This window comes from Oncorhynchus clarkii, chromosome 33 (genome assembly GCF_045791955.1).
Source record: "Oncorhynchus clarkii lewisi isolate Uvic-CL-2024 chromosome 33, UVic_Ocla_1.0, whole genome shotgun sequence".
Classification (NCBI taxonomy): Eukaryota; Metazoa; Chordata; class Actinopteri; order Salmoniformes; family Salmonidae; genus Oncorhynchus; species Oncorhynchus clarkii.
The window spans coordinates 21,896,898-21,920,082 of record NC_092179.1 but is presented as its reverse complement, the minus strand read 5'-3'; the positions used below and the strand labels follow the sequence as shown (position 1 = coordinate 21,920,082).

Sequence of the window (23,185 nt, the reverse complement as noted above, 5' to 3'; positions counted from 1 at the left end):
TAGACCTCTCCTGTTAATCTGTTAACATTGTAGTATCTAGACCTCTCCTGTTAATCTGTTAACATTGTAGTCTCTAGACCTCTCCTGTTAACCTGTTAACATTGTTGTATCTAGACCTCTCCTGTGAAAATAGTAGTATTTTGTGTTAGTATGAACAACTGGTTGATGACGATTTGCTTAGAACATAAATAACTAAACAATGAGGTTTAGATCTGATAGTTTCTATGAAACTGTGAATCCGGCTTGATTAATATGTTGCTGTATCATTCAACAACATTTAAGATTAAAGTCTATTTGGGTTTATTTAAAGAGACAATGAAAATATTTGTTCCAAAGGGAAATCTTTATTTTCATGTATTCATCAAAGCAAACATTCCTACAGCATCTAATTGTAATAAAACAGAACACATCAAATCTAACAATGATACAGCCTCAGTCTACAGAGAGGATTGACACATGAACTCAAGGAAAGCCCTCTGTTTGTCTACATGTCAGAGATCAATAAGACAGAGAACATCTGATCTCAGAACAGAGTCAAAGCAGAGGAACCAGCAGCCTCTCTCCACAGGGGTGTGTGACTGAGGGGTCCTATCCAGAACAGTCAGCCCTCCTCAGGGTCTTAGTGACCGGATTCTGGGATTTCTGCTGGGCTTCACAGGTCACCTCTCCTGCCTTGGTCCACTCCTGGCCAGTGAGAGTCAGGGTGCTGCTCCAGCTGTACAGACCATCCTTCTCCAGGACCCCGGGACTGGTCTCCTGGTTCTTGTTGGTCCCGTCCACTTTCCAGCTCATGGTCCAGTCTGAGGGGAAGCCCTTGTTGGCCAGACACGTCAGTGTGGCTGTTGTTGTACTGGACAGCTCCTCGCTAGAGGGGGGCAGGACGGTGAGGGTGGGGGCACTGTTACCTGGAACAAACAGAAGACATCAACTGCAACTACTATGTCTAAAAGATTTATAAAAGCAATAGACATACAAATACATTGATTTGGAAATGCCTTTTAAATATAATGTAGTTAGATTGGTAAAGGTTTGAAGAATACACAAAATATAATATGATAGATATACAAAGCAGAATTATGAACAATATGAGTCAAGTGTAAGTGGTTAAATTTAGCGTTACTATTATGTCAGATATTTTAGGATTGTTTCTGATCAGAATACTCAGAACATCTACAGTATATCAAGATAATCCAGAGGTTGTATACAAACATAAGACTCTTTCACAAAGCAACAATAACCGCAATAACCAACACTTTAAGAGTTATAAAGTCTGCTCTCAAACAAATCAGATACAAAAAATCCTACTATTTAACATTTTGATTGAATAAAATATTATTTGAAAGACTCCGTGTAAAACAATAGAAAAATGCAATGTATTTAAAATAAAGATTTATAAAATCGTAGTATATTTAAGCAAGTAAAAAAAAAATGTAATCAGAAAGAAATATGAAGAGAGCTTGTTACTTACTTCCAACATCTAGTCTGGTTCCGCTACCAAAAGTGTACCACAGTGATACAATCCCTATTACCGCTGGTACAAAAACCTTCTGACTATTGGGGAAGCTGAATTTCTTTAGACTGTGGTTCAAATATCTAACTCTAATATGGTATGAAGACTTGCCAAATATTGTTTTATCTTCTACATTTGAAAGGAAGTGTTTGTTTATTTTTTTTAAACCTACTGTTGATTGTATAGTTTCGACTCGGTGCCGTGTGTTTATTCATACAACTAGTCTAAGATGTAGGCTAATCTCTAACATCTTTCAAAAATGCAAGTCAAATTTGATTAGATGTAATAACATTTATATTCTAATTGACCATAGTCTGTGAAGGCCTTGTACTGCTGGCCTTGTGTATTTTTTGTATTTAAATCCTCAATATTGAGGTTAAATGTTTAGAGAAATTGAAACATGACATAAAAACGTGAATAAAACAGTTAATTTGGTGTTACTTACTTCCAACATCAAGTCTGGTGCCACTACCAAAAGTCCACCACAGTGATACAATCACTATTACTGCTGGTACAAAAACCTCTCTGTGTTGTGATGCTGCAGCTGTTACAGTGAAGATCACGTATAGAGAATCATAATCAACACTAATACACTTTAACATCTTCCAGGTAGAACAAACACTTCATATTAGCTGTTTCTGGGTAATATAAATCTGAATTGTATCTTAAATCCAGATATGAGTATTTTTTCCTTCCTCTGTGTATCAGGTGTTCTCCTAGTCTGTAGATACAGTCCAGCATTAGATCAGTGTTGCTAGTATTCCTCCATATTGTCCATATGAAAGACAACAGCAGCAGCAGTCGTGATAGTGATCCATGTTGTATATTCCTTTATTAAACATGTTGATCTCACATTTAACAGTGGTGGTAAAGTCACAGAGGACAGACAACACTACCAGAGGAATCCTACCAGCTTTAGTTTAGAGAAGTGTTCACTAACTGATTAGAGGAACTTACATGAGAGACCAAGCATGAGTGAACAGACAGTTCATTATATCTTATGTGGCAGGGTCTACAGACAATCACAATCACGGATTACAAAAAGAAAACCAGCCGTGTTGCGAACATCGACGCCTTGCTCCCAGACAAATTAAACAATCTCTTTCCTCACTTTGAGGACAATACAGTGCAGCTGACACGGCCCGCTACCAAAGCCTGTGGGCTCTCCTTCTCTGTGGCCAATGTGAGTAAAACATTTACACATGTTAACCCTCGCAAGGCTGCCGGCCCATCCCTAGCCGTCTCCTCAGAGCATGCACAGACCAACTGGCTGGTGTGTTTACAGACATATTCAATCAATCCCTATCCCAGTCTGTTGTCCCCACATGCTTCAAGATGGCCACCATTTTTCCTGTTCCCAAGAAAACTAAGGTAACTGAACTAAATGACTATCGCCCCGTCGTCATGAAGTGCTTTGAGAGACTAGTCAAGGATCATATCACCTCCACCCTACCTGACACCCTAGACCCACTCCGATTTGATTACCGCCCCAATAGGTCAACAGACGATGCCATCACACTGCACACTGCCCTATCCCATTTGGACAAGAGGAATACCTATGCAAGAATGCTGTTCATTGACTACACCTCAGCATTCAACTCTATAGTACCCTCCAAACTCATCATTAAGTTTGAGACTCTGGGTCTCGACCCCGCCCTGTGCAACTGGTTCCTGGACTTTCTGACGGGCCACCCCCCAGGTGGTGAAGGTAGGAAATAACATATCCACTCCGCTGATCCTCAACACTGGGCCCCCACAAGGGTGCGTTCTGAGCCCTCTCCTGTACTCCCTGTTCACCCATGACTGCTTATCCATGCAGACGACACTGCAGTGATAGGCTTGGTTACCAACAACGACGAGACGGCCTACAGGGAGGAGGTGAGGGGCCTCGGAGTGTGGTGTCAGGAAAATAACCTCTCACTCAACGTCAACAAAACAAAGGAGATTATCGTGGACTTCAAGAAACAGCAGAGTGAGCACCCCCCCCCCCCCCCCCTCCGTTCCTCGGTGTACACATCACGGACAAACTGAAATGGTATACCCACACAGACAGAGGCTGAAGAAATATGGCTTGTCACCAAAAACACTCACAAACTTTTACAGATGCACAATCAAGAGCATCCTGTCGAGCTGTATCACCGCCTGGTACAGCAACTATAGAGGGTAGTACGGTCTGCACAATGCATCACCGTGGGCAAACTACCTGCTCTCCAGGACACCTACACCACCTGATGTCACAGGAAGGCCAAAAAGATTATCAAGGACAACAACCACCCGAGCCACTGCCTGCTATCATCCAGAAGGCGAGGTCAGTACAGGTGCATCAAAGCAGGGACCGAGAGACTGAAAAACAGCTTCTATCTCAAGGCCATCAGTCTGTTAAACAGCCATCACTAACAGAGAGGCTGCTGCCAACATACAGACTCAAATCTCTGGCCACTATAATAAATGGATCACTAGTCACTTTAAATAACGCCCCTTTAATAATGTTTACATATCCTACATTACTCATCTCATATGTATATACTGTATTTTATACTATCTACTGCATCTTGCCTACGCCGCACAACCATCGCTCATCCATATATTTATACATACATATTCTTAGTCATTCCTTTATATATGTATGTATAAGGTAGTCGTTGTGATTTTGTTAGATTACTTGTTAGATAATTCTGCATTTGTCGGAACTAGAAGCACAAGCATTTCGCTACACTCGCATTAACATCTGCTAACCATGTGTACGTGATGAATAAAATGTGATTTGATTTGATCATTATCAGAATCAAAATATAATGGTGGTGTGACATAAAATTTACCATACATTAGTGATCTGAGTAAACAGTTGCTGTTTGATGTTATGAAGGATACGATACTTTAATCATTGAAGCCGACTTGGAAACTGAAATAGATTTGAAACATTCATTTGCATAATGCATCTCCTTGCTGCTCTAAGAGCATTTATATCCCTGTGAGTTTAACACTTCATGACTGAGAGCTGTCCTTCATGAACCCACAACAACCATGACTTTTATCACCGTCTTCATCTGGACACTTGTTTTCTGCTTTCAAGGTTACAATATTCATAATATATTGTTGAAGATAAATTGAATCTACGGTTTATACATGTTCAGCATATCAACGTTAATATTTATATTCAGAACTATTCATTACTATATGTAATGTTTCATTCATATAAATGTTTTTATTTTATTTTTCAGAATCCAGAGGACAGTACGTTGTGACACAGACTCCTGCAGTGAAAGCTGTTCTCCCAGGACAGACAGTCTCTCTGAAATGTAAAACCAGCAGTGATGTGCATGTGAATGTGAATGGTAATAACTACCTAGCCTGGTACCAACAGAAACCTGGAGGAGCTCCTAAACTCCTTATTTACCATGCTAAAACGCTTCAGTCTGGGACTCCATCTAGATTCAGTGGCAGTGGATCTGGGAGTGACTTCACTCTGACCATCAGTGGAGTCCAGGCTGAAGATGCAGGAGATTACTACTGTCAGAGTATACACACAAACTGGCTTGTTAGCACCTTTTGGTCCACAGTGATACAGAGTCGTACAAAAACCTCCCTCAGTCAGACTGCACAGTGACTGTATTGCTACAGATGGGCTCTACTGCAGGTGCTGAGGGGAGGAGATGATCCAGTACAATGACACAGTGTGTAGTAGAGCTGAACAACAATAGAGTCAAACTAGAGCTATGTCTAGAAGACTTTAGATCATAACTGATCACTAAATGTTTCTCCTGACCATTAACTACATGTTGACTCTGTTGAGTAACTCAAGGAAAACCATCAACCAATCTGAATATAGATGATGTGCAATGATGACTTGTGTTTTGAATAGCTAGAATTTAATCAACATGATTCAAACACATACAATAAAGCCTCTAAACATTACCCAGACATCCTCCCTCACACCACTGTGGTAGTTCCAGAGAGCAGCAGGTGAAGCAGGAGTCTGGAGATGTCAGAGCTCTGGAGATCTCCCCTTTCTATCAGAGTCATTCAGCAGCATCAGTCCCCACACAGACTGCAGTCACTGACCCTGACCACTGGAGGGAGACAGAACGCAGATACCATCTGGTCTAATAACATGGTAATAACAATATGCGTCATTTGTAGATGTCTGTAATAAAGCACTTAGAGCACTTAAATCAAACCCATATAAATTATTACATAGCTACCATGTTTCTACATCACACAATATTTACTAATAAAGTCTGACTGTCCAGGAAGACTATTTACATACAGTATAAGACAATTTGCATAGACAGCACATGCTTCAGTGGTCTGGGAGGGTTTATAGTCCTGTGAGTTTAACACTTCATGACTGAGGACTGTCCTTCATGACAACAGAACTTCAATGATGACTTTCATCATGAGCTTTGTGTGGATACTGACTTTCTTAATTCAGGGTAAGATTTTTTAATTTAATGCTTAAAAATGAACTTTGTTATCGAATTATGTAATCTAAATATTAACTCTGCCTTAAAATTCAGACAAAAACATGTTCGAAATACAATATTCTTGTAATTCTAAATGTCTCTGTTTCAGAATCCAGAGGACAGGTCACTGTGACTCAGACTCCTGCAGTGAAAACTGCTCTCCCAGAACAGACAGTTGTTATAAACTGTAAAACCAGTGCAGATGTAGCAGATGCTTGTTCTGGTGATTACACCTGTATGGCCTGGTACCAACAGAAACCTGGAGGAGCTCCTAAACTCCTAATATACTATGCTACAAGACTTCAGTCTGGGACTCCATCTAGATTCAGCGGCAGTGGGTCTCATAGTGACTTCACTCTGACCATCAGTGGAGTCCAGGCTGAAGATGCAGGAGATTACTACTGTCAGAGTTTACACAGTGGTCCAGTGTTCACACAGTGATACAGAGTCGTACAAAAACCTCCCTCAGTCAGACTGCACAGTGACTGTACTGCTACAGCTGGGACCTACTGCAGGTGCTGAGGGGGAAGAGACAGTGACATGGAACACTGAGTGAACTTAAATACACTGACATAAATACACAGGTGATGTTGACAAAAATGTCAACTTATCCCCTCTCATGTTAAATCATTCTTGAAGTGATAACACCCATATGTCCAGATGACATAAATAGTCCTCCCATTTTGTTATGGCCAACCTGAAACATGTTACACAATATGTTGAAAGGAATCCATCTATGTACACTAATAATGTCTCACAGCATTTTAGAAAAAAACCTCCAGTCTCTGTGAGATTCTTCTGTCAGGTTTTCATTTCAAGCGAAAATCTACCTTATTTTTTGAGATGTTATAACATTATTATAACCCCTAATCCCTAACACAGTGTTTCCCAAACCTCTCCTTAAGTATTTGAGGAAGTCCACATATTTGATTTTACTCCAGAAATACTACAACTGCTTTTCCTAGTGAGGGGCTTGCTGATTAGGGGACCATTTGAATCCGCTGTGTTAGTTCAAGAACACATCAAATACTGTAAGTGGACTATCTGGGGGGGACTTCAAGAGAGGTTTGGGAAACACTGCCCTGAAATGACCTGTGGTGCAGTCAACACAAAACCTGTCTAATACCACGCACTGCTAGAACATTCCAGCACCTTCCCAGTCTTTAATTGAGGCTTGTTTACCAATCAAGGCCATGATTGGCTGGGCAATCAGCCCCACCGCTTAAAAATGCTCCTGCTCACACAGATCTCTTCAATTACACTGTCTCTGTGGGACTAAGAAAGTCGGGCGTATTCATTAGTTGTACACTGTAGCAAAACTTTTGCATTGGAAAAAGATTTGAAACGAATACAAGAGTTTCTATTGGACAAATTCAGCTAGGTCCCTCCCCATTTTGTTCCGTTTGCTACTGTTTGCTTGTGTTAGGTTCCATTAGGTTCCTAGTTCCTGGGGAAGTGTATTCATTACAGAAACCCTTTACCATTTAAGAACCAAACGGATACTTTATGGCTCGGCTTAATGGACTTGAGGTCATAATGGATGTAACTCAAGTCCATTTCTAATGTGGTGTAACTGTGAATAATATAATCATTCTTAATTCTACTTTTTCTTTAAGTTGTTGTCTGTTGTTGTTGTTGTTATTGTTTTATATTGTTTTATTATTGACCATTTAACTATTCTTGATATCCCAATTTGTGCCTTGCTTGGACATTGGTAATGTTGTGGTCACGTCCTGTGTTGCTGTTAGTCAAAAGAAACAAACGGAAGTAAACAGAGCAAAATGAGAGTTTCAATTGGAAAAATTCAGATAGGTCCATCCCTGTTTTGTTTTGTTTGTCTTCGTTTAAGAAACATTTTGCAACAGAGTCACGGGAATGAGTACACCCCTGTTTGCATAGCTTGGACACTTTGCATTGGCAGCACATGCTTCACTGCTCTAGGAGTGTTTATATCCCTGTGAGTTGAACACTTCATGACTGAGAGCCGTCCTTCATGACAACAGAACCTACAACAACCATGACTTTTATCACCATCTTCATCTGGATACTTGTCTTCTGCTTTCAAGGTCACAATTTTCAGAATCCATTGTTGAAGATTAATTTAATCTACAGTGTATACATGTACAGTATATCAATGTAACTATTTATATTCAGAACGATTCATTACAACATGTAATATTTAATTTATATAAATGTTTATTTTTTATTTTTCAGAAGCCAGAGGACAGTACGTTGTGACACAGACTCCTGCAGTGAAAGCTGTTCTCCCAGGACAGACAGTCTCTCTGAACTGTAAAACCAGCAGTAATGTGAATAGAAATAACCGTCTAGCTTGGTACCAACAGAAACCTGGAGGAGCTCCTAAACTCCTTATTTACTATGCTACAACACTTCAGTCTGGGACTCCATCTAGATTCAGTGGCAGTGGATCTCATAGTGACTTCACTCTGACCATCAGTGGAGTCCAGGCTGAAGATGCAGGAGATTACTACTGTCAGAGTTACCACAGTGGTGATGTGTTCACACAGTGATACAGAGTCGTACAAAAACCTCCCTCAGTCAGACTGCACAGTGACTGTACTGCTACAGCTGGGACCTACTGCAGGTGCTGAGGGGGAAGAGACAGTGACATGGAACAATGGTCACTGGAAGAGGTCAACTGGGACATGTGACAATATGGTTAGAAAGTAATCATTCAGATCACATGACCATCCACATCATCATCATCATAGTTACGACTTATAGTTTTTGTCATGGCCTTTAAGTGTATATAAAAGTTATTTGATGTTTTGCAACACAATACCTGTCCATATGCAAATCAAGATCTACAGAAGTAAAACAAAAGATGTTATAACCTCAACATTAATTCAAAGTTACAATCACTTCAGCCCCCCAAAGCAAGTCCTCATATGGACCTCAACCAAATGTCTGATTTAAATGGATGTGATCTTCTAACATTATATTAACTATTTTAATGAGCAGGCTGTTAGATCTGTTAATGAGACATGATGCTGGACTCAAACATAAGACACATTTACACTACATACAGTTTCTACATAAAGTATAATACCCATTTTATCTGTAATTTATCTGTCATTTATCTGTCATTACAGAGCCGTAAAAAAACCTCCCTCAGTCAGACTGTACAGTGGGACCTACTGCAGGTGCTGAGGGGGAAGAGACAGTGACATGGAACAATGGTCACTGGAAGAGGTCAACTGGGACATGTGACAATATGGTTAGAAAGTAATCATTCAGATCACATGACCATCCACATCATCATCATCATAGTTACGACTTATAGTTTTTGTCATGGCCTTTAAGTGTATATAAAAGTTAATTGATGTTTAGCAACACAATACCTGTCCATATGCAAAGCAAGATCTACAGAAGTAATACAAAATATGTTATAACCTCAACATTAATTCAAAGTTACAATCACTTCAGCCCCCCAAAACAAGTCCTCATATGGACCTCAACCAAATGTCTGATTTAAATGGATGTGATCTTCTAACATTATATTAACTATTTTAATGAGCAGGTTACTGACTGTTAGATCTGTTAATGAGACATGATGCTGGACTCAAACATAAGACACATTTACACTACATACAGTTTCTACATAAAGTATAATACCCATTTTATCTGTCATTTATCTGTCATTTATCTGTCATTACAGAGCCGTAAAAAAACCTCCCTCAGTCAGACTGTACAGTGACTGTATTGATAGAGCTGGGACCTACTGCAGGTGCTGAGGGGAGGAGATGATCCAGTACAATGACACAGTGTGTAGTAGAGCTGAACAACAATATCTGTCTGATAACTCTAAGCTGTTAGATCATATTCAGTCATTATCCCATGTGTTCCTTACTGCATTTTTACTCATTATTATTGAGTATCTCATGGAGAACCATGAAACCATCTATCTACAAAAAGGTTCAAATCTGGTATCTTCTTAAACAGAGGATAGCAGCAATGACTTTGTACATTTAACAGCTCACTAAAAAGCTTACCTGCACACACATCTTACCTGCACACACATCTTACCTGCACACACTAGACACTCTACCATGATGCTGTTAGATTAGTAACCAACACAATACCTCTAACACATCACTGTATCTTGTCTCAGTTAGCAGGATGGCCATCCTTAAGTCCTTCTGTTCACCTGATTTAGAATTCCTCACAATCAAATGTCGACCGCATTATCTACCAAGGGAATTCTCTTCGATTATAATCACAGACGTGTATATTCCCCCCCAAGCAGATGGCTCTGAACAAACTTTATTTGACTCTTTGCAAACTGGAATCCATTTATCCGGAGGCTGCATTCATTGTAGCTGGGGATTTTAACAAGGCTAATCTGAAAACAAGACTCCCTAAATTTTATCAGCATATCGATTGCGCAACCAGGGCTGGAAAAACCTTGGATCACTGCTATTCTAACTTCCTCGACGCATATAAGGCCCTGCCCCGCCCCCCTTTCGGAAAAGCTGACCACGACTCCATTTTGTTGATCCCTGCCTACAGATAGAAACTAAAACAAGAAGCTCCCGCGCTGAGGTCTGTTCAACGCTGGTCCGACCAATCTGATTCCACACTCCAAGACTGCTTCCATCACGTGGACTGGGATATGTTTCGTATTGCATCAGACAACAACATTGACAAATACGCTGATTCGGTGAGCGAGTTCATTAGAACGTGCGTTGAAGATGTCGTTCCCATAGCAACGATTAAAACATTCCCAAACCAGAAAATTGATGGCAGCATTCGCGTGAAACTGAAAGCCCGAACCACTGCTTTTATTCAGGGCAAGGTGACCGGAAACATGACCGAATACAAACAGTGTAACTATTCCCTCCGCAAGGCAATCAAAAAAGCTAAGCGTCAGTATAGAGACAAAGTAGAATCTCAATTCAACGGCTCAGACACAAGAGGTATGTGGCAGGGTCTACAGTCAATCACGGATTACAAAAGAAAACCAGCCCGTCACGGACCAGGATGTCTTGCTCCCAGGCAGACTAAATAACTTTTTTGCCCGCTTTGAGGACAATACAGTGCCACTGACACGGCCCGGCCCGCAACTAAAACATGCAGACTCTCCTTCACTGCAGCCGACGTGAGGAAAACATTTAAACGTGTCAACCCTCGCAGGGCTGCAGGCCCAGACGGCATCCCCAGCCGCGCCCTCAAAGCATGCGCAGACCAGCTGGCTGGTGTGTTTACGGACATATTCAATCAATCCCTATCCCAGTCTGTTGTTCCCACATGCTTCAAGAGGGCCACCATTGTTCCTGTTCCCAAGAAAGCTAAGGTAACTGAGCTAAACGACTAACGCCCCGTAGCACTCACTTCCGTCATCATGAAGTGCTTTGAGAGACTAGTCAAGGACCATATCACCTCCACCCTTCCTGACACCCTAGACCCACTCCAATTTGCTTACCGCCCAAATAGGTCCACAGACGATGCAATCTCAACCACACTGCACACTGCCCTAACCCATCTGGACAAGAGGAATACCTATGTGAGAATGCTGTTCATCGACTACAGCTCGGCATTTAACACCATAGTGCCCTCCAAGCTCGTCATCAAGCTCGAGACCCTGGGTCTCGACCCCGCCCTGTGCAACTGGGTACTGGACTTCCTGACGGGCCGCCCCCAGGTGGTGAGGGTAGGCAACAACATTTCCACCCCGCTGATCCTCAACACTGGGGCCCCACAAGGGTGCTTTCTGAGCCCTCTCCTGTACTCCCTGTTCACCCACGACTGCGTGGCCACGCACGCCTCCAACTCAATCATCAAGTTTGCGGACGACACAACAGTGGTAGGCTTGATTACCAACAACGACGAGACGGCCTACAGGGAGGAGGTGAGGGCCCTCGGAGTGTGGTGTCAGGAAAATAACCTCACACTCAACGTCAACAAAACTAAGGAGATGATTGTGGACTTCAGGAAACAGCAGAGGGAACACACACTATCCACATCGATGGAACCGTAGTGGAGAGGGTAGTAAGTTTTAAGTTCCTCGGCGTACACATCACAGACAAACTGAATTTGTCCACCCACACAGACAGCATCGTGAAGAAGGCGCAGCAGCGCCTCTTCAACCTCAGGAGGCTGAAGAAATTTGGCTTGTCACCAAAAGCACTCACAAACTTCTACAGATGCACAATTGAGAGCATCCTGTCGGGCTGTATCACCGCCTGGTACGGCAACTGTTCCGCCCACAACCGTAAGGCTATCCAGAGGGTAGTGAGGTCTGCACAACGCATCACCGGGGGCAAACTACCTGCCCTCCAGGACACCTACACCACCCGATGTCACAGGAAGGCCATAAAGATCATCAAGGACAACAACCACCCGAGCCACTGCCTGTTCACCCCGCTATCATCCAGAAAGCGAGGTCAGTACAGGTGCATCAAAGCTGGGACCGAGAGACTGAAAAACAGCTTCTATCTCAAGGCCATCAGACTGTTAAACAGCCACCACTAACATTGAGTGGCTGCTGCCAACACACTGACTCAACTCCAGCCACTTTAATAATGGGAATTGATGGGAAATTATGTAAAATATATCACTAGCCACTTTAAACAATGCTACCTAATATAATGTTTACATACCCTACATAATTCATCTCATATGTATATGTATATACTGTACTCTATATCATCTACTGCATCTTTATGTAATACATGCCACTTTAACTATGCCACTTTGTTTACATACTCATCTCATATGTATATACTCCGCTCAATACCATCTACTGTATCTTGCCTATGCCGGTCTGTACCATCACTCATTCATATATCTTTATGTACATATTCTTTATCCCCTTACACTTGTGTCTATAAGGTAGTAGTTTTGGAATTGTTAGCTAGATTACTTGTTGGTTATTACTGCATTGTCGGAACTAGAAGCACAAGCATTTCGCTACACTCGCATTAACATCTGCTAACCATGTGTATGTGACAAATAAAATTTGATTTGATTTAATTTGAGGTCACATATTCACTGATACATGTTTGTCTATGAGAACATCATAGGGCAGCTGCCAATATATGTAAGAACTTTACTCACCCTACAGAGTCATGGACATTACTGTCTGAGATCACAGAACTGTATTTCATGTAATGTTCTCAACACAAAAACTGAGTTTGGTAAGAGGGCTTTTAGCCTTGCTGCCCCATTATATTGGAACACCTTGCAAAAGGACTTGAAATTACATCATCTTATTCTGATTGATGATTTAAAATCCCAGATTGGAGGACTGCTGACCACAGACAGCATGTTTTTAAACCTTCTCTTTTAGTGTTTTAACTTCCATTCATTGTTATGTTTTATGTGGTGTTGTGTCTCATGTGTATACTGTATGGATGCTGCTGCCTTGACCAGGGCTCACTTGAACAATATGTCAATCTCAATGGGAATTTTCATGTTAAATAAAGGATAAATAAATACAATGAAATCTTAATATAAAGAGAACATACTGGGTTTCATCTTTTGTAATGATGGTGTACAGAGTCTCAATGTGTCTGGTCAGAGACAGAGGAGAGGAGGCAGGGAGCTGAACTCAGTCAGGAACAGAGTATCAGTCCTGCACAGTGGAGCCCCTCTTCTCTCAATGGCAGTCCAATAGTCCGCATTCAGTCCACACAGTTCACTGCACTAACACTACTTTGCCTGCAGGGGACAAAACAGGACAAATTAGTATTCCTCTTTTCCATAAATATCAATATGTTACCATACCATATTACCATAACACTATAACACTAATCAACAGACAAAGTCATATATGTTCTTTAGATACATTAATATTATTTTTTTCTTCATATTGTCTTCACTATTAATTATGGTTTTGTCTTGCTAAACAACATTGATAGTGATCATATGTTATGGTACTTAAACCAATAATAGTATTGTATTTAATACATTTGTATTCGCTTCATTTCTTTACATATTAATAGGACTTCTATGACTATTTGGTGACAATTGTAGGAGCAAGATCATCAGATTGTAATGGACTCTCAGTTGTAATCTGATGGATCCTTAGTGGTATAAGTTTACTGACTAATGGTGAGGTGGAGAAGACCAGAAGATGATTTGCATTGTGATGATGCTCTGCACAGACAGCACATGCTTCAGTGGTCTGGGAGTGTTTATATCCCTGTGAGTTGAACACTTCATGACTGAGAGTTGTCCTTCATGACAACAGAACCCACAACTACCATGACTTTTATCACCATCTTCATCTGGATACTTGCTCTCTGCTTCAAGGGTAAAGAAAATTCCATGTTTGTTTAATTATTATTTTATTTTTTTCATTTGACCTTTATTTAACCACCAGGTAGGCTAGTTGAGAACAAGTTCTCATTTGCAACTGTGACCTGGCCAAGATAAAGCATAGCAGTGTGAACAGACAACACAGAGTTACACATGGAGTAAACAATTAACAAGTCAATAACACAGTAGAAAAAAACAAAGAAAAAACCCAAGTCTATGTACATTGTGTGCAAAAGGCATGAGGAGGTAGGCGAATAATTACAATTTAGCAGATTAACACTGGAGTGATAAATGATCAGATGGTCATGTACAGGTAGAGATATTGGTGTGCAAAAGGCATGAGGAGGTAGGCGAATAATTACAATTTAGCAGATTAACACTGGAGTGATAAATGATCAGATGGTCATGTACAGGTAGAGATATTGGTGTGCAAAAGGCATGAGGAGGTAGGCGAATAATTACAATTTAGCAGATTAACACTGGAGTGATAAATGATCAGATGGTCATGTACAGGTAGAGATATTGGTGTGCAAAAGGCATGAGGAGGTAGGCGAATAATTACAATTTAGCAGATTAACAATGGAGTGATAAATGATCAGATGGTCATGTACAGGTAGAGATATTGGTGTGCAAAAGGCATGAGGAGGTAGGCGAATAATTACAATTTAGCAGATTAACAATGGAGTGATAAATGATCAGATGGTCATGTACAGGTAGAGATATTGGTGTGCAAAAGGCATGAGGAGGTAGGCGAATAATTACAATTTAGCAGATTAACACTGGAGTGATAAATGATCAGATGGTCATGTACAGGTAGAGATATTGGTGTGCAAAAGGCATGAGGAGGTAGGCGAATAATTACAATTTAGCAGATTAACACTGGAGTGATAAATGATCAGATGGTCATGTACAGGTAGAGATATTGGTGTGCAAAAGGCATGAGGAGGTAGGCGAATAATTACAATTTAGCAGATTAACACTGGAGTGATAAATGATCAGATGGTCATGTACAGGTAAAGATATTGGTGTGCAAAAGAGCAGAAAAGTAAATAAATATAAACAGAATGGGGATGAGGTAGGTCAAATTGGGTGGGCTATTGGGTGGGCTAATGAATTGGGTGGGCTAATGAATCGTAATCAATTGGAGTGAACTAAAAGGTTGTTAAAAATGTGTTATTACGTCAAGTATAATACCCATTTTATCTGTCATTAATTGCATGATGGCATATCTGTTATGTCTTCCTCCCTGAGTCCACCATAAAGGTTAAAACCAGTCCATTCCCTCATCTGGTCCAATCCAGGGTATTTCAGATAGTGGTCAACTGCTAGACTGGTAGCTGTGGGAGTGAAACTGAGATTTACATAGACAGGGCTGGGTGGTTCTGCTTGTCCCAGAATAGAGCAGCAATGTCACCAGATGTTCACTCTGTTCCCAGGGGGTTGGAGGTGGAGAAAACTCTATCTTGAAGATGTGATGGTTTTAATATTAAGTGGACAAATGTATTGCATTTAAGCTAAATACATGAATGATCATATTGGTGAGAGCCAGACATATCGATCAAATGTTCAAATGCATTAGACTAAGTCTATATATCAAGCATGTTAAAAACTGCTCCAAGAAAGATGAATAAGGAGTTCCATCTACTACATGTGGCTAGATCTCTCCTGTTAATCTGTTAACATTGTAGTATCTAGACCTCTCCTGTTAATCTGTTAACATTGTAGTCTCTAGACCTCTCCTGTTAATCTGTTAACATTGTAGTCTCTAGACCTCTCCTGTTAATCTGTTAACATTGTAGTATCTAGACCTCTCCTGCTAATCTGTTAACATTGTAGAATCTAGACCTCTCCTGTTAATCTGTTAACATTGTAGTATCTAGACCTCTCCTGTTAATCTGTTAACATTGTCGTATCTAGACCTCTCCTGTGAAAATAGTAGTATTTTGTGTTAGTATGAACAACTGGTTGATGACGATTTGCTTAGAACATAAATAACTAAACAATGAGGTTTAGATCTGATAGTTTCTATGAAACTGTGAATCCGGCTTGATTAATATGTTGCTGTATCATTCAACAACATTTAAGATTAAAGTCTATTTGGGTTTATTTAAAGAGACAATGAAAATATTTGTTCCAAAAGGAAATCTTTATTTTCATCTATTCATCAAAGCAAACATTCCTACAGTATCTAATTGTAATAAAACAGAACACATCAAATCTAACAATGATACAGCCTCAGTCTACAGAGATGATTGACACATGAACTCAAGCAAAGCCCTCTGTTTGTCTACATGTCAGAGATCAATAAGACAGAGAACATCTGATCTCAGAACAGAGTCAAAGCAGAGGAACCAGCAGCCTCTCTCCACAGGGGTGTGTGACTGAGGGGTCCTATCCAGAACAGTCAGCCTTCCTCAGGGTCTTAGTGACCGGATTCTGGGATTTCTGCTGGGCTTCACAGGTCACCTCTCCTGCCTTGGTCCACTCCTGGGCAGTGAGAGTCAGGGTGCTGCTCCAGCTGTACAGACCATCCTTCTCCAGGACCCCGGGACTGGTCTCCTGGTTCTTGTTGGTCCCGTCCACTTTCCAGCTCATGGTCCAGTCTGAGGGGAAGCCCTTGTTGGCCAGACACGTCAGTGTGGCTGTTATTGTACTGGACAGCTCCTCACTAGAGGGGGGCAGGACGGTGAGGGTGGGGGCACTGTTACCTGGAACAAACAGAAGACATCAACTGCAACTACTATGTCTAAAAGATTTATAAAAGCAATAGACATACAAATACATTGATTTGGAAATGCCTTTTAAATATAATGTAGTTAGATTGGTAAAGGTTTGAAGAAAACACAAAACATAATATGATAGATATACAAAGCAGAATTATGAACAATATGAGTCAAGTGTAAGTGGTTAACTTTAGCGTTACTATTATGTCAGATATTTTAGGATTGTTTCTGATCAGAATACTCAGAACATCTACAGTATATCAAGATAATCCAGAGGTTGTATACAAACATAAGACTCTTTCACAAAGCAACAATAACCGCAATAACCAACACTTTAAGAGTTATAAAGTCTGCTCTCAAACAAATCAGATACAAAAAATCCTACTATTTAACATTTTGATTGAATAAAATATTATTTGAAAGACTCAGTGTAAAACAATAGAAAAATGCAATGTATTTAAAATAAAGATTTATAAAATCGTAGTATATTTAAGCAAGTAAAAAAAAAATGTAATCAGAAAGAAATATGAAGAGAGCTTGTTACTTACTTCCAACATCTAGTCTGGTTCCGCTACCAAAAGTGTACCACAGTGATACAATCCCTATTACCGCTGGTACAAAAACCTTCTGACTATTGGGGAAGCTGAATTTCTTCAGACTGTGGTTCAAATATCTAACTCTAATATGGTATGAAGACTTGCCAAATATTGTTTTATCTTCTACATTTGAAAGGAAGTGTTTGTTTATTTTTTTTAAACCTACTGTTGATTGTATAGTTTCGACTCGGTGCCGTGTGTTTATTCATACAACTAGTCTAAGATGTAGGCTAATCTCTAACATCTTTCAAAAATGCAAGTCAAATTTGATTAGATGTAATAACATTTATATTCTAATTGACCATAGTCTGTGAAGGCCTTGTACTGCTGGCCTTGTGTATTTTTTGTATTTAAATCCTCAATATTGAGGTTAAATGTTTAGAGAAATTGAAACATGACATAAAAACGTGAATAAAACAGTTAATTTGGTGTTTACTTACTTCCAACATCAAGTCTGGTGCCACTACCAAAAGTCCACCACAGTGATACAATCACTATTACTGCTGGTACAAAAACCTCTCTGTGTTGTGATGCTGCAGCTGTTACAGTGAAGATCACGTATAGAGAATCATAATCAACACTAATACACTTTAACATCTTCCAGGTAGAACAAACACTTCATATTAGCTGTTTCTGGGTAATATAAATCTGAATTGTATCTTAAATCCAGATATGAGTATTTTTTCCTTCCTCTGTGTATCAGGTGTTCTCCTAGTCTGTAGATACAGTCCAGCATTAGATCAGTGTTGCTAGTATTCCTCCATTTGTCCATATGAAAGACAACAGCAGCAGCAGTCGTGATAGTGATCCATGTTGTATATTCCTTTATTAAACATGTTGATCTCACATTTAACAGTGGTGGTAAAGTCACAGAGGACAGACAACACTACCAGAGGAATCCTACCAGCTTTAGTTTAGAGAAGTGTTCACTAACTGATTAGAGGAACTTACATGAGAGACCAAGCATGAGTGAACAGACAGTTCATTATATCTTATGTGGCAGGGTCTACAGACAATCACAATCACGGATTACAAAAAGAAAACCAGCCGTGTTGCGAACATCGACGCCTTGCTCCCAGACAAATTAAACAATCTCTTTCCTCACTTTGAGGACAATACAGTGCAGCTGACACGGCCCGCTACCAAAGCCTGTGGGCTCTCCTTCTCTGTGGCCAATGTGAGTAAAACATTTACACATGTTAACCCTCGCAAGGCTGCCGGCCCATCCCTAGCCGTCTCCTCAGAGCATGCACAGACCAACTGGCTGGTGTGTTTACAGACATATTCAATCAATCCCTATCCCAGTCTGTTGTCCCCACATGCTTCAAGATGGCCACCATTTTTCCTGTTCCCAAGAAAACTAAGGTAACTGAACTAAATGACTATCGCCCCGTCGTCATGAAGTGCTTTGAGAGACTAGTCAAGGATCATATCACCTCCACCCTACCTGACACCCTAGACCCACTCCGATTTGATTACCGCCCCAATAGGTCAACAGACGATGCCATCACACTGCACACTGCCCTATCCCATTTGGACAAGAGGAATACCTATGCAAGAATGCTGTTCATTGACTACACCTCAGCATTCAACTCTATAGTACCCTCCAAACTCATCATTAAGTTTGAGACTCTGGGTCTCGACCCCGCCCTGTGCAACTGGTTCCTGGACTTTCTGACGGGCCACCCCCCAGGTGGTGAAGGTAGGAAATAACATATCCACTCCGCTGATCCTCAACACTGGGCCCCCACAAGGGTGCGTTCTGAGCCCTCTCCTGTACTCCCTGTTCACCCATGACTGCTTATCCATGCAGACGACACTGCAGTGATAGGCTTGGTTACCAACAACGACGAGACGGCCTACAGGGAGGAGGTGAGGGGCCTCGGAGTGTGGTGTCAGGAAAATAACCTCTCACTCAACGTCAACAAAACAAAGGAGATTATCGTGGACTTCAAGAAACAGCAGAGTGAGCACCCCCCCCCCCCCCCCCCCCCCCCCCCCCCCTCCGTTCCTCGGTGTACACATCACGGACAAACTAAAATGGTATACCCACACAGACAGAGGCTGAAGAAATATGGCTTGTCACCAAAAACACTCACAAACTTTTACAGATGCACAATCAAGAGCATCCTGTCGAGCTGTATCACCGCCTGGTACAGCAACTATAGAGGGTAGTACGGTCTGCACAATGCATCACCGTGGGCAAACTACCTGCTCTCCAGGACACCTACACCACCTGATGTCACAGGAAGGCCAAAAAGATTATCAAGGACAACAACCACCCGAGCCACTGCCTGCTATCATCCAGAAGGCGAGGTCAGTACAGGTGCATCAAAGCAGGGACCGAGAGACTGAAAAACAGCTTCTATCTCAAGGCCATCAGTCTGTTAAACAGCCATCACTAACAGAGAGGCTGCTGCCAACATACAGACTCAAATCTCTGGCCACTATAATAAATGGATCACTAGTCACTTTAAATAACGCCCCTTTAATAATGTTTACATATCCTACATTACTCATCTCATATGTATATACTGTATTTTATACTATCTACTGCATCTTGCCTACGCCGCACAACCATCGCTCATCCATATATTTATACATACATATTCTTAGTCATTCCTTTATATATGTATGTATAAGGTAGTCGTTGTGATTTTGTTAGATTACTTGTTAGATAATTCTGCATTTGTCGGAACTAGAAGCACAAGCATTTCGCTACACTCGCATTAACATCTGCTAACCATGTGTACGTGATGAATAAAATGTGATTTGATTTGATCATTATCAGAATCAAAATATAATGGTGGTGTGACATAAAATTTACCATACATTAGTGATCTGAGTAAACAGTTGCTGTTTGATGTTATGAAGGATACGATACTTTAATCATTGAAGCCGACTTGGAAACTGAAATAGATTTGAAACATCATTTGCATAATGCATCTCCCTGCTGCTGTAAGAGCATTTATATCCCTGTGAGTTTAACACTTCATGACTGAGAGCTGTTCTTCATGAACCCACAACAACCATGACTTTTATCACCGTCTTCATCTGGACACTTGTTTTCTGCTCTCAAGGTTACAATTTTCATAATATATTGTTGAAGATAAATTGAATCTACAGTGTATACATGTTCAGCATATCAACGTTAATATTTATATTCAGAACGATTCATTACTATATGTAATATTTCATTCATATAAATGTTTTTATTTTATTTTTCAGAATCCAGAGGACAGTACGTTGTGACACAGACTCCTGCAGTGAAAGCTGTTCTCCCAGGACAGACAGTCTCTCTGAAATGTAAAACCAGCAGTGATGTGCATGTGAATGTGAATGGTAATAACTACCTAGCCTGGTACCAACAGAAACCTGGAGGAGCTCCTAAACTCCTTATTTACCATGCTAAAACGCTTCAGTCTGGGACTCCATCTAGATTCAGTGGCAGTGGATCTGGGAGTGACTTCACTCTGACCATCAGTGGAGTCCAGGCTGAAGATGCAGGAGATTACTACTGTCAGAGTATACACACAAACTGGCTTGGTAGCACCTTTTGGTCCACAGTGATACAGAGTCGTACAAAAACCTCCCTCAGTCAGACTGCACAGTGACTGTAATGCTACAGATGGGCTCTACTGCAGGTGCTGAGGGGAGGAGATGATCCAGTACAATGACACAGTGTGTAGTAGAGCTGAACAACAATAGAGTCAAACTAGAGCTATGTCTAGAAGACTTTAGATCATAACCGATCACTAAATGTTTCTCCTGACTATTAACTACATGTTGACTCTGTTGAGTAACTCAAGGAAAACCATCAACCAATCTGAATATAGATGATGTGCAATGATGACTTGTGTTTTGAATAGCTAGAATTTAATCAACATGATTCAAACACATACAATAAAGCCTCTAAACATTACCCAGACATCCTCCCTCACACCACCTTGGTAGTTCCAGAGAGCAGCAGGTGAAGCAGGAGACTGGACACGTCAGAGCTCTGGAGATCTCCCCTTTCTATCAGAGTCATTCAGCAGCATCACAGTCCCCACACAGACTGCAGTCACTGACCCTAACCACTGGAGGGAGACAGAACGCAGATACCATCTGGTCTAATAACATGGTAATAACAATATGCGTCATTTGTAGATGTCTGTAATAAAGCACTTAGAGCACTTAAATCAAACCCATATAAATTATTACATAGCTACCATGTTTCTACATCACACAATATTTACTAATAAAGTCTGACTGTCCAGGAAGACTATTTACATACAGTATATCTGCACCTGTACATGGCCCACCTATAATTTAGCCCAAACAACTACCTCTTTCCCAACTGTATTTCATTTATTTAATTATTTTGCTCCTTTGCACCCCATTATTTTTATTTCTACTTTGCACATTCTTCCATTGCAAAACTACCAGTCCAGTGTTTTACTTGCTATATTGTATTTACCTTGCCACCATGGCCTTTTTTGCCTTTACCTCCCTTCTCACCTCATTTGCGCACATTGTATATAGAATTGTTTATACTGTATTATTGACTGTATGTTTGTTTTACTCCATGTGTAACTCTGTGTCGTTGTATCTGTCGAACTGCTTTGCTTTATCTTGGCCAGGTCGCAATTGTAAATGAGAACTTGTTCTCAACTGGCCCACCTGGTTAAATAAAGGTGAAATAAAAAAAAATAAAAAAAACATACAGTATAAGACAATTTGCATAGACAGCACATGCTTCAGTGGTCTAGGAGGGTTTATAGTCCTGTGAGTTTAACACTTCATGACTGAGGACTGTCCTTCATGACAACAGAACTTCAATGATGACTTTCATCATGAGCTTTGTGTGGATACTGACTTTCTTAATTCAGGGTAAGATTTTTAAATTTAATGCTCCAAAATGAACTTTGTTATCGAAGTATGTAATCTAAATATTAACTCTGCCTTAAAATTCAGACAAAAACATGTTTGAAATACAATATTCTTCAATGTCTCTGTTTCAGAATCCAGAGGACAGGTCACTGTGACTCAGACTCCTGCAGTGAAAACTGTTCTCCCAGAACAGACAGTTATTATAAACTGTAAAACCAGTTCAAATGTAGCAGATATATGTCCTGGTGATTACACCTGTATGGCCTGGTACCAACAGAAACCTGGAGGAGCTCCTAAACTCCTTATTTATTTTGCTGAAGAACTTGAGTCTGGGACTCCATCTAGATTCAGTGGCAGTGGGTCTCATAGTGACTTCACTCTGACCATCAGTGGAGTCCAGACTGAAGATGCAGGAGACTACTACTGTCAGAGTTTACACAGTGGTAATGTGTTCACACAGTGATACAGAGCCATACAAAAACCTCCCTCAGTCAGACTGCACAGTGATTGTACTGATACAGCTGGGACCTACTGCAGGTGCCGAGGGGGAAGAGACAGTGACATGGAACACTGAGTGAACTAAAATACACTGACATAAATACACAGGTGATGCTGACAAAAATGTCAACTTATCCCCTCTCATGTTAAATCATTCTTGAAGTGATAACACCCATATGTCCAGATGACATAAATAGTCCTCCCATTTTGTTATGGCCAACCTGAAACATGTTACACAATATG

The 23,185-nt window shown here is 40.7% G+C and overlaps 2 gene segments (V, D, J or C); both read right to left on the bottom strand.

Annotated features, from left to right (window-relative positions):
* Window positions 1–336: 336 nt before the first annotated feature.
* LOC139392753 (Ig kappa-b4 chain C region-like) lies at window positions 337–2,451 on the bottom strand. The segment is given in 2 exon segments: window positions 337–905; window positions 1,956–2,451. Coding segments are annotated over 2 exon segments (474 nt in total).
* Window positions 2,452–16,380: 13,929 nt separating this feature from the next.
* Window positions 16,381–18,714, bottom strand: LOC139392765 (Ig kappa-b4 chain C region-like). The segment is given in 2 exon segments: window positions 16,381–16,961; window positions 18,013–18,714. Coding segments are annotated over 2 exon segments (474 nt in total).
* Window positions 18,715–23,185: the final 4,471 nt, after the last annotated feature.